Here is a 13,000-nt window from a genome sequence, read left to right on the forward strand (position 1 = left end):
AGTAAGATGAAGAGATGTCCAGTAGGCACGTTTCCCCCTAGAGAGGAAGATTGGCCTACATGGCTGCTGAGTCTTCAGGGAGCTTGGTTGCCTAACTTTTTGAGCACTCTTCAAAGGATTCCATCTCTCTTGGTCTTTTATATTTCCAGCTGCCTCAGAAGGGCACCGGTCACTTCTGTCAACATATAATAAATCTGGCCTGCTTCTTGCCTTTTGATAGTTAATCCGATTTAGATTCAATGATCTCCAGCCACGTGTGTGCATCCTACCTTAATATATGAGAAATGTAATCCAGTTTACTAAGTAGATAGAGGTGCTGGGTGCTTTTCTGGTATAAAACTATTCTTTGAATTGATGTCAGCTCTCAGATAACTGAAATTCCTAACCACACAGGTTTGCCTATGATTCTTAATACCCTCAATGCTTCTGAAAGTCCATTTCATATTTTATAGCTGCTTGGGTTGAAACTTATAGAAGCGCTCTTGAGTATTAGCTCTCTGAAGATAGTAATTCTTCATGTCTCTACTCCCAAGGTCTAACGTAGTGATTCACTATATATAAGAATATATATATATATATATATATATATATAGAGAGAGAGAGAGAGAGAGAGAGAGATCACTTACATAGTAAGGTGGTGAATGAATGGATGGATACATGAATAAACCCAAAACTTTGAGATATTAAAATAGTTTGACTTGGAGAGTAGGCAGCACAGTGTAGCTGAAGAAGCAATGAGTTTTAGGAAATGAATGCATTGATTAATGTAAGGACAACCAGTATTCTGTTCTCCTATAGCACTTAACAAATGGAAATATAATTCACATACCATAAAATTCACCATTTTAAAATGTACAATTCAGGGCACCTGGGTGGCTCAATCAGTTGAGCGTCTGCCTTCAGCACCGGTCATGATTCTGGAGTCCTGGGATTAAGCCCCACATCAGGCTACCTTTTCAGTGGAGACCCTGCTTCTCCCTCTCCCCCTGCTCATGCTCTTGCTTTCTCTCACTCTCTCTCTCTCAAATAAATACAATCTTAAAAAAATAAAGTGTACAATTTAGTGGTTTCTTAGTATATTCACATATTTGTACAACTATCACTACTATCCAGTTCCAACATGTTTCATTAACCCCAAGAGAGACCATGCACCTGTTAGCAGTCACTCACCATTCTCACCAACCCTGACCCCTGGCAACAACTAATCTACTCTCTCTATATATAGATTTGCCTGTCCCAGACATTTCATATAAATGGAACCATACAATATGTGGCCTTTTGAATCTGCTTTTTTCACTTGTAACCCCAGTCTGCTTTGAACATCAATCTGTTAACATTTGTTTTGCTGTATTGTGATTATTTACCTCTCTGCCTCCCACTGGACTATTAAATATCACAATGGCAGAAACTGTGCCTTATTTATCTCAACATTTCCAATGCAGAGTTCAGGACTTGGCACAGAGTGGACACTCAGTAAATGTTTGCTTTTCTTATTCCAGTGAATCTGATTGGTTGGTGCTTGGGTATTCCTCTCTGCACACTCCTTATATGCATAACAAAATGAAAACCCCCTTACTGGGTCTAGGTTGAGAGGAAAGAGGTAGATTCTTATGGCATGACGTAGCTTCCACTGGGAAAGGTAAACACTTTCCTTGTTTGGGCTGCTGCAGACTTGCATGACAGCTAAATTAAAACAGAAGTGAGGCTGAGCACAACCATTAACACTCTATATCACTTATGTGGATATATTTCAACTACAGTAATTCAAATTAGTGGTTTAAAAGTTATTGAGAGCTGTCTGAGTGGCTCAGTTGGTTGAGTATCAGACACTTGGTTTCAGTTCAGGTCATGATTTCAGGGTCCTGGGATCAAGCCCCAAGTCAGGCTCCGTGCTCAGTGTGGAATCTGCTTTGCTCTTTTTCCCTCTGCCTCTCCTGCTTAGACGTGTCTGTGTGTGTGTGTGTGCGCGCACACACGCACTCTCTCAAATAAATTAATCTTTAAAATTTTTTAAAAATAAAGGTTATTGAAGACACTCATTTTTGCAAATGGATTTATGTAAATATTATACATACACATATGGGAATTGTATGTATAATATAATTTTCCAAGAATTAAAAATATATGTATTGGGCTGATGGTAAGTTGTTACTGATCTGTATCTCAAGCTGAGATTCTATTCTAAATATGGCAGCATTGGACTATTCAGGACAGGTGGGACAGGAGAAGAAGGTAAAAGTCACTCTTTCTGGAGAGAAAGAGCGCCAGCTAGTTTTATACAGATCCTTCATGAGGTTCTGAAACTAGGGGCAAGGCATTTTCCCAAGGCTCTGGAGATGACTGGAAGTCAGCACAGAGGTTCTTTCATCATTGTTGACAGGAGTATACTGGTCTAGGACTTGGACTCTGTGAGATGTACAACCAAGAAAAGCATACTCTTCTCCCCATATTCTGGAGACAGTTCCTTCTACGGGAGTGTTCCACTCCCTCTCTCAATCAGGTGAGGTTTAAAAAAATAGAAATATCGATGCTTGTTGAAAATTTGCCCCCTCTCTAGAAGTAGTCTTTACTTATAAATTTGGGCATATTTATTTCTATAATTTTCCCTCTGTATATGTGTCACATTCTTTTTATAAAAATGGGATCATCCTTGTACTGAAACTTGCTTTTCTCACTTAATGATCAGTTATGGACATTCATCTGTCTTAGGGTACATATACAGATATACTTCATCCTTTATTCCATTTGGATGTACTGTTACTTAACTATTGGTAGACATTTAGGTGAGCTGGAATGTTCTGCTGTTGTGACCAGCTGTGCACCTGTCGTTATGACTTGTGGGAGCCTTTTGGAAGGATGGAATTCCAGAAGCACAATGTAGGAGGTCACAAGGGTTATAGCCTCAGCATTGAGTTCCAGATGTGCCTCCTCTACTGTAGCCTCTTGAGGACAGGGACATACTGTTCTATGGACTTGTGTATCCCCCCTGCATTGTGCCTAGAACATTTTTTTTTTAAGATTTTATTTATTTATTTATGAGAGACACACAGAGAGGGAGAGGCAGAGACACAAGGAGAGGGAGAAGCAGGCTCTATGCAGGGAACCTGACGTGGGACTCGATCCTGCGTCTCCAGGATCACACCCTGGGCTGAAGGCGGTGCCAAACCGCGGAGCCACCCGGGCTGCCCTAGAACATTTTAAATGCTCAATAAATGTTGTTAAACAATTGAATGTATGAGTGAATAAATGAATAATATTGGAAAGTTTTGATCCTCCAAGAGTGAGACACATTAACATCCTTTTTTTTTTTTTGAGTGACATAAATATTCTTAGTTTCATATTCAGTTTCTCCACTACTCCATAGTTGTGAGTGAGCTGATGTGTCCATGTGGACAAAGCATGGATAGAGATCTTCCCCTGTCCTAAGAGCAGGTGCCTCTATTGCTTAGAACTGACATGATAGAGGGATCTAAACATTTCTTTCTTTCTTTCTTTTTTTTTTTTTTGATCTAAACATTTCTTTGAGCACCTCATTCAGTGGCTAACTTTTGTTATTATGAGGCTGCCACCTACACCCACTATTGACTGTAATTTCTAAAAAATATTTTTAAAATTTGCTACCCACTTGGTGGAATGGGAAGCATAAGAGAATATTGTGGGCATGAGGCACAGAGGAGTCTGCAGATACATGTTTTAGTAGGGGGTTGGATTTCCTTTCATATTTGTATTGCCTTCCTTACATCTGGGGAACCTAAGTTTCTCCTAGCTTGACCTACTTCTCCAGGCACTCCCCAGCTTAATGCATTTTGCTTATCATTGCAAGATGGATTTTCCTAAAACGCTTCTCCTTTCCCAAATCTTTAATGGTCCCTGCTTCATAAAAGCTAAACCTTAGATTTACATTTAGGGCCTCAGTGGTGTTGACCTTAGCCTATCTTTTGAACCATATTTCCCACCACTCACCTTCCTAACTACTCAGTTCAGACAAAGTGGTCGATTTTTCTCCATACCCTCAATGCATCTTGGGCTTTCCTGTCTCAGAATTTTTAAAAAAGATTTTATTTATTTATTTGAGAGAGAGAGAGAGAGAGAGAGAGAGCATGAGGAGCTGGGAGTGAGCAGCAGAGGGAGAGGGAGAAGCAGACTCCCCACTGAGCAGAGAGCCTGATGTGGGGCTCGATCCCAGGACTGAGTCAGCCGGGCACCCTACTGTCTTAGAATTCTTATCCATCCACTTCCTTTAGTCTCAACAAGTTGTCTTCAATTTTTTACACCCCTCAAAATCCTCAAAGATTCATCCAAATCCTTCCCTGCTCCAGGGGCCCATGTGGTCCTCTTCTAAACTATGTGTGACACTCTGTCAATCTCACTACTTTCATCTCTAATCAAGTCAATCTTCAATCCACTAGCATCGTTGTCTGGAGCTGTTTTTCATCTCTTCAGTGGTGTTGTGTTTTTGCCTTAATGTTTTATCTTCCCCCAATACAGTGTAAGGTTCTGGAAGGGAGAGACATGTCCTGTCCCAGGTCTGCATTCACAAACCCTCTGCAAGTGTTTGCCCCTTGCTTCAGTAGATTGGCATTCTGTTTCTCTGGAATCTGAGAGCCAGACATAATGTAATGAGCACTGGTTGTTTAAATGATGAATCACTGAACTCTGCTTCTGAAACTAATAATAAACTATATGTTAATTAATTGAATTTAAATAAAATAAAAAAAAGAAGAAAGCCAGGGCATTATTTGTTTGTTTTTGTTTTAAAATTCTAGCATAGTTAACATACAATGTTACATTAGTTTCAGGTGTACAGTATAGTGACTCAGCAGTTCCATATATCACTCTGTGCTCATTAGGACAAGTGCCCTCCTTCATCCCCATCATCTGTTTCACCCATCCCCCCCCACCTGGTAACCATCAATTTGTTCTTTAGAGTCAAGAATCTATCAGCTTAAAAAAAAAAAAAGAATCTATCGGTTTGTTTCTCTCCCTTTCTCGCTTTTCTCTCTCTCTTTCTTTCTTTCTTTCTTTCTTTCTTTCTTTCTTTCTTTCTTTCTTTCTTTCTTTCTTTTCTTTCTTTCTTTCTTTTCTTTCTTTCTTTCTTTCTTTCTTTTCTTTCTTTCTTTTTTTCTTTCTTCTCTATCTTTGCTTATTTGTTTTGTTTCTTAAATTCCACATATGAGTGAAATCATATGGTATTTTTTTTCTCTGACTTATTTCACCTAGCATCATACTCTCTGGCTCTATCCATGTTGCAAGTGGCAAGATTTCTTTCTTTTTGATGACTGAGTAATATTCCACTATATATATATATACATATATATATGAGATAGATCTATATATCTATATATATAGTGGAATATATATATTAGATAGATAGATAGATAGATAGATAGATATGATGGACACTTAGGATGCTTCAATAATTTGGCTATTATAAATAATGCTGTTATAAACATAGGGGTGCATGATGTATCCCTTTGAATTAGTGTTTTTGTATTTTGGGGATAAATACCCACTAATGTGATTACTGGATTATAAGGTAGTTCTGTTTATGGAGGAACCTCCATACTGTTCTCCACAGTGGCTGCACCAGTTTGCATTTGCACCAACAGTGCAGAAGGGGTCCTTTTTCTCCACGTTCTCACCAACCCTTGTTGTTTCTTGTGTTTTTGATTTTAGCCATTCTGACAGGCGTGAGGTGATATCTCATTGTAGTTTTGATTTGCATTTCCCTGATTATGGGTGATGATGAGCATCTTTTCATATGTCTGTTGGCCATCTGGATGTCTTCTCTGGAGAAATGTCTGTTCATGTTTTCGGCTCATTTTTTAATTGGATTATTGGGTTTTTTAAAAAAGATTTTATTAATTTATTTGAGAAAGAGAGAGAACATAAGCGACATAGGGGGTAGAGGAAGAGGGAGAAGTAGACTCCCACTGAACAGGGATCCCCATGTGGGGCTCAATCCCAGGACTCTGAGACCATAACCTGAGTGGAAGGCAGGTGCTTAACCGACTGAGCCACCCAGGTGCCCTGGATTATTTCTATTTTTAGTTTCTAGGCCATTGTTCTATGAATTGTAAGATGTAACATTTTATTTCTTTTCTTCTTTTAGCTATACTTCCCATTGCCTCTAGCTGTTGCACTGAGGTTTCACATCATATCTCCAGAAGGCTTCTGGAGAGAGTGAATATATGTCGCATCCAGAGAGCTGATGGGGATTGTGACTTGGCTGCTGTCATGTGAGTGCTCTTCAGCAGGGAGGTCTCAACTCGTCCAGTGATCATTTCTTGGCCTGTGAGCAATAGATTGGGAAGTCTTTGCCTCATATGCAGCATACAAATAATCAGTCAAACAAGGGAGGGGAGAGCAAATATTCCACCTTTCTGGCCCCAGGCTCCTTGGAGTAAGCACACAGTCTCTCAGGACTGGCATGTGCAGAGCCCCACGCTAGCCTCTGCCACCCTGCACAGCAGTGCTGTGATTCAGGATAAATACCTTCAGTCTATTGGACAATGTGTATGACTTTCCTAAGCAAAAGTAGGGGCATTCTGAGTGAAAAACAAAACAAAAATAAAAACAGGTGTCTCTGTTCTGTTTTGTGGCTTTAACTATAGCTTTTTCCAGGCAAGTTTATGGGTTGCTGTCATTTTTTACTCTCTGAATTCATCAGGACTGTATACAAGGTTCAAACAGAAGTATAGAGATGTCTGTACCTGTCACATGCAATCAAGCACAAATGCCCATCTTTGCTCTTGATTCTGGGCTGTTGGCTCGTGGTGAACCCTTCCACGCTTACCTCTGGCTCACTTATTAAAATCTTCAGATTTCTATGTTCTTCATGTCCCCATGGAAACTAACTTCTGAAATGCATTGGTATTTAGCAAATCTGGATTCTGACAACAATGCTGTGAGGAAGGCATAAATTATCTCCATGTCACACAAGGTAAAGCTGTGCCTGAGGCATACAGAGTTAACCTGGTGACATGTAGCTAGAGAATGGCAGAGATGGGATGTGAACAAGGTCTCTTTGTTCAGAACACCATATACTGTATATACTTCAGAGTTCTCTCAAAAGTGATGATGGGACCAACCATAAAGTATTCTTCCCAAACTTCATGTGTCTGGCACATTCAAGTCATAAGGACACTGTATTAGGCATCTCCCTGGTGGACTGGTTTTAACACCACTTATGGTCCCAGGGGATGCTAATGAGCCATTTGGTATCCCCTTCTCTGGGCTGCAGATAAGCCCATTGCTTATGCCTGAGTTCCTGAGTCACTGAGAAGCCTCTTTATTTATTCAATGAATTCAACAAATAGTTATTGATTAATGTTTATGTACCAAGTGCCATTCTATCCTCAGCTTGTGTTGGGGATGCAGCAGCAACAAAATAGACTGCCCTCCTAGACTCTCCAGGCAACTCTATTCAGCTGGGTCCTGCAGACCATTCTCTGAGATTTAAGATACACTTTTTCCTCTTTCAAAGGGATTGATCTATTACCCAACTCTGAACCACACTGCTCCAAGACAAGATTCTTACAAGTTCAGAGGAAGAGTTTGTAAGACAACCATTGACAGATTTCCTTCAGGTCAGGGGGCTGTTTTTCCTGAAATTTGTGGGTCTGAATGTATGAGCATTTTTTGGAGCAAAGGTTCATAGATTTTGTAAGCTCCAAAAGGATCTTAGATATGATATAGTTTAAAAATCACACTGAGGAGGGAAGTACCTGGATGGCTCAGTTGGTTAAGCGTCTGACTCTAGATTTTGACTCAGGTCATAATCTCAGAGTCATGAGATCAAGCCCCACATCAGGGTGGAGCCTGCTTGAGATTCTCTCTCCCTCCCTCTCTGCTCCCTGATCCCCTGCCCGTGCTCTCTCTCTCTTTTAAAAAATAATCACACTTGAGGTTAGATGTGCAGAGAAAGATAATTCTGGCTCGAACTTCTAATGAGCATGAGTGTCTATGTGGCAGGAGGGTAAGGATTGAGGACTCTCAGCTTCTCCTCAGATCCTGGCACCACACTAGATCCATTCCCTTCCATGGTTTAGTCACTGGGAACCAGTGTTTCCTAAAGCAATCCAGGGAAAACTTTCTAGTGAGGTACCTAATGAGGGGTGTTCCAAGTTCCCAACTTCTTTCAAAAACTCCTTTAGTACATGGCCAAGATTCTAACAGACTTTTATTTAATCTGAATAAATTGTGCTGGTAATAGTTGGAGAGTGAAAAATCCGTAGGCAGTTCATGGATAGATAGTACTCTGGAAAATTGAAAACATTTCAGTATTTGAGTCAGATCTACCCACTTGCCTTTCTGGCTACTCTCAGAAATACCAAATTCTCAACCGTCACTTCTGCCTCATTGACATACGTCACCTCAGAATATGGAAGCCTCCGTAAGGAATCCCATGGGACTCCCTGGAAGGCATGGGGAAAGAAGCAGAAGAAATTTCTTTCTGTATATAAGAGTAAGAGTAGTTCATGGGAATTAGTAGGAGATGCCATTGGTAACAGGATTTTCAGGAAAAAAAATTTGGAGATAAGAAAGTATGAGAGATCTAAAAAGATATAAAAACAGAAGTGATGTAAGTTCTCATTTGATAAGGGAAAATATGATTTAAAAAACATGACTTTTCATTTTAAAAAGCATTTGATTTTAATTCAAGAGAAGTACAGGGATCCCTGGGTGGTGCAGCGCTTTAGCGCCTGCCTTTGGCCCAGGGCGCGATCCTGGAGACCCGGGATTGAATCCCACATCGGGCTCCTGGTGCATGGAGCCTGCTTCTCCCTCCGCCTGTGTCTCTGCCTCTCTCTCTCTCTCTCTCTCTCTCTCTCTCTGTGACTATCATAAATAAATAAAAATTTTAAAAAAATAAAAAAAATAAAGAGAAGTACAGGTTTGTAAATTGGCCTGCTGTGCTATAAGACAGCTGAAAAATAGACTAGTTATGACCTCATCTCAAGTAAGGTGAAATTTGACCAGGTAGTATTTTTTTTTTTAAAGATTTTATTCATTTATTCATGAGAGACACAGAGAGAGAGAGAGAGAGAGAGAGAGAGGCAGGGACACAGGCAGAGGGAGAAGCAGGCTCCACACAGGGAGCCCGACATGGGACTCGATCCCGGGACTCCAGGATCACACCCTGGGCTGAAGGCAGGTGCCAAACCACTGAGCCACCCAGGGATCCCTGACCAGGTAGTATGTTTTTTTATCATAAATTGCAGACGTTCTTTGTTGTTTTTTTCTAACATTCAACATAAATAGATAAAGGTTCTCTCATTTTCAAATTGTTTTAGTACAGATCATGTCTTTACTCCTGTAAAATGTGGTTCCTTAACTTTGAGTACGTAAGTTTGAGACATATTTTATTTTACTTTTTAAATTTTATTTATTCATGAGAGACACACACAGAGAAAGGCAGAGACACAGGCCAAGGGAGAAGCAGGCTCCATGCAGGGAGCCTGACGTGGGACTTGATCCCGGGTCTCCAGGATCACATCCTGGGCCGAAAGCGGCGCTAAACCACTGAGCCACCCGGGCTGCCCGAGACAAATATTTTAAATGCAGAAAACACTGCAAGTGTTGGCAATATATCTCCCCAAAGCATGTGTTATGAATCACAAGTAACAAATATAAGTGAGTTTCTAGTGAACTCACTAGATTTCTTTCCTTTTCCTTTCCTGCCTAGAACAGGTCTGTTGTTTCACGCCCTGTAGATGATCATTGTAACTTTCCTCCGAGAGGAGGGTTTGCTTGTTAAAACCCATCCACAGCAGCTTCATTAAAGAGCTTCTGGCTGTTTCTTGGCATAAACACAGTACAAAGTTGTTTATCTTGGGCAGAGGGCTGAGGTTTTGGAAGCACACAGATATCTGTTGGGAAGAAAACTTGGAGTTATTAAATAAAGTTATCTGGGAAGCTTAAGCATTTTTTCAAAAGTGATTGTTGTGGGACTGTTGTGCTTAGGGGAAGCGGCAATGAAATCAGGTAAAGGGAAGAGTTACAGGTGGCAGGGCCACCCCTGTAGGTCTGTCAGACCCTCTCTAGCTTCTTTCTTTTGGGCAAAAGAATCAGGATCAACCTTATGGTTCTTAGAGCCTGAACTCTCCACCAAGAAATACACAACGGGCTGAGTCAGGGCCCTGCAGAATAGGAGGGAGGAGGGGGGAGGGGGGGAAGAGAGAGTGTGGAATAGGCTACCCCTTGTCTAACATTATCTCATCTCATCTCTCTCTCTTTTTAAGACTTTATTTATTTATTTATTTGGGAGAGAGAGAGTGCAGGAGCAGGGGAGAGGGAGAGGAGAAGCAGGTTCCCTGTTGAGCAGGGAGCCTGACACAGATGCAGGACTCGATCCCAGGACCCTGCAATCATGACCTGATCCCAAGGCAGACGCTTAACTGATTGAGCCACCCAGGCACCCACCTCATCTCCTTTTATTATGATGAGAGAATGCACAGGGGTTGCCAGTGCAGGCTTAAGTAGTCTTTAAACTTTAAGATTTTAAAACATCAGGCGGCCTGGGTGGCTTAGGGGTTTAGCGCTGCCTTCAGCCCAGGGTGTGATCCTGGAGACTCGGGATCAAGTCCCACGCCGGGCTCCTTGCATGGAGCCTGCTTCTCCCTCTGCCTGTGTCTCTGCTTCTCTCTATGTGTCTCTCATGAATAAATAAATAAAAATCTTAAAAAAAAAGATTTTAAAACATCACAGCATCTTGGATTTGGAGGCTGTGTTCTGGTAGCTGATATTTTCCCCTTGTATTACATTGAGAAGTCAAGGCCCCACTAGACTGCATCCCTAGGGCTGTGCACCTCCCGGGTCCTCTGTCCGCCCTGCCCCACTGGGGGCTCACCTTCAGCTCCTGCACCAGTGCCCTCCCTGAAGCTCCCCACTCACTCCTCACAGAACGAGAGTTGAGGGCTAGTTCCCTCCTGTGAGCCTTGTGGGCCTACCTGGATGTCAGTGGAGTCTTTGCCACTGGTGTCTGCTTGGATGCCTGCTGACACCACAGGGAAAGGAGAGAGTTTGAGTCCTTTGGGAAGGAGAGGAGCTTCAACTCTTTTCTGTTTCTTCCCCTTCTGAGTCCTACAGCAGGTTCTCTCCTGTACTGGCCAAAGCAAACCAACTGGCCACAGTGACAGGGAGCTTTCCTTTAGAAGACCTCTGGGTGTAATACAGGCTGAGAACGGATTGTCCTCCTATCACGAAGCCTCACTGCTTTCAAATTAATATTCCACATGCTGGCTTTATGATGCTTACGACACAGGCCTTTGCCAGCTTTTGCTCTCATTGCAGGAGTCCCCACGCTGGCTGCTATTCCTCTTGGCTCACCTGGAGAAACCAGCAACCTGCTCTCTGTCCCTCCGGAAGGGGGCCAGGGGGCTCATTTTCCCCACACACAGAACTGTTGTCTACGCGGAGCCTGCAGGATCCCTGAGATTTAAGAAGAGCTAGATGGCACCTGAGTGCAAATTAAAAGTCACAATATTTTTGGTAAAAAAGCTCTTTCAGTTACTAGAAATCGTGAATGCTGCTTTATGGTTCTCCTACCCCGAGGTCAAAATTTAAAACATGGAAACATTGGAGATGGGGTATGAACCTGTAGTATGTTGCAATGTTATCAAACACCTAGAATATTTTAGTTGTTTCATTTTTTAAAAAGCCAGACTTTCTTTTTCTTTTTTTTTTTTTTTAAGATTTTCTTTCTTTTTTTTTTTTAAGATTTTACCCAGGTGCCCCAAGATTTTATCTTTCTTTATTTGAGATAGAAAGTACGAGGAGGGGGGCAGGGGGCAAAGAGAGAGGGAGAAAGTCCAGTGCGGGGCTGGATCCCAGGACCTCGGACCACCACTCAAGCCGAAGGCAGGTGCTCCACCACCTGAGCCACCCAGGTGCCCCCAGACTGTTTCTATTTTGAACAATCTTCACTTCATATCTGTAACTCATTACTGAATTCCTACAGCAAGCCAGGCCTTTTCAGGACAATTCCAGACTATCCCTCCCTCAAGGGGCATAGCATCACAGGACAAGGAGAAATTTTGAATGAAAATTCATACAAAAGACAGCATAAGCTACGAACCAAAAGAGAGGGAATGCTGGCAGACTGCAAGGGAAAGCAGGGCATTTAGCTGAGGGAATCTAGAAAAACTTTAGAGGAGACCTTCCAGGTGGGCCATGAGGCGTGAACTGCTTTTGTGGATGAAGCTCCTGGTCAGGAAGGACTGTTGTATTCACTTGGCTTCTCTCCTTTCCCTCACTCTTTGCTTCCTCCTCCTCCTCCTTTCCCTCATCCCCCCCACCCAAGCTGCCATCCCAGGAGCTGTGGGGGAGCGAAGACTCCAGTTGGTGGTCCACGGCTGTAGGAGGCGGTCTTGAAACTAAACGTGGCAACTGCCTGAGTCACGGAGTTTTTCCTTGGATTTTCTGGCACTGATTTGTCCATCTTCCCTCCCCCACAGCCTTCACGTCAGGCGCAGAAGACTCTGTGTCAGCCCGCACAGTCATGTTATTAAGCAGTGGATGAAAGAACAAGCGGCCAAGAAAAACACCAAAGGCAACATTTGCCACAAGAAACAGGCTGGCAAGAGGAAAAGTAAAGGGGCACATCAGGAGAAACCAGAAATCCACAGCCATAAAAGTCCTTATTAACATGCTTACAAAGGAATCTACACAGACAGTTCCTCAAGTTAAACTTGGCCATGGTTCCTTATAAAGTTATCCTGTGAATGCTCCTTATTGGGAGTCAACAGGGCAAAACAAAATAGATGTTCTAAAGGAACGGTTATACAGGATGCAAATGTAGCCAATAATATGCTCATCTGAAAATGAAATGCGAAGACAACACTTATCTTCATATCATATTTTAAGAGCAGCATACAGATACCATTTCTCCAACATTTTAGTATGAAGGGTTGCAAACCGACAGAGAAGTTGAAAGATTGGTACAATGAACACTTGTATACCTTTCACCTAGATTAATAATTGTTAATATCTTGCCACA

At 42.0% G+C, this 13,000-nt stretch overlaps 1 protein-coding gene across 1 annotated transcript in view; it reads left to right on the top strand.

Annotated features, from left to right (window-relative positions):
* Nucleotides 1-12,648, top strand: part of CCL28 (C-C motif chemokine ligand 28) — a 30,746-nt gene extending 18,098 nt beyond the window's left edge. The window contains exons 2-3 of the mRNA NM_001005257.1: nucleotides 6,113-6,239; nucleotides 12,459-12,648. Of these exons, the coding sequence (NP_001005257.1) occupies nucleotides 6,113-6,239; nucleotides 12,459-12,648 (317 nt within the window). The remainder of the gene's footprint in view (nucleotides 1-6,112; nucleotides 6,240-12,458) is intronic.
* The last annotated feature ends 352 nt before the right edge of the window (nucleotides 12,649-13,000 follow it).

This window comes from Canis lupus, chromosome 4 (genome assembly GCF_011100685.1).
Source record: "Canis lupus familiaris isolate Mischka breed German Shepherd chromosome 4, alternate assembly UU_Cfam_GSD_1.0, whole genome shotgun sequence".
NCBI classification, from domain to species: domain Eukaryota; kingdom Metazoa; phylum Chordata; class Mammalia; order Carnivora; family Canidae; genus Canis; species Canis lupus.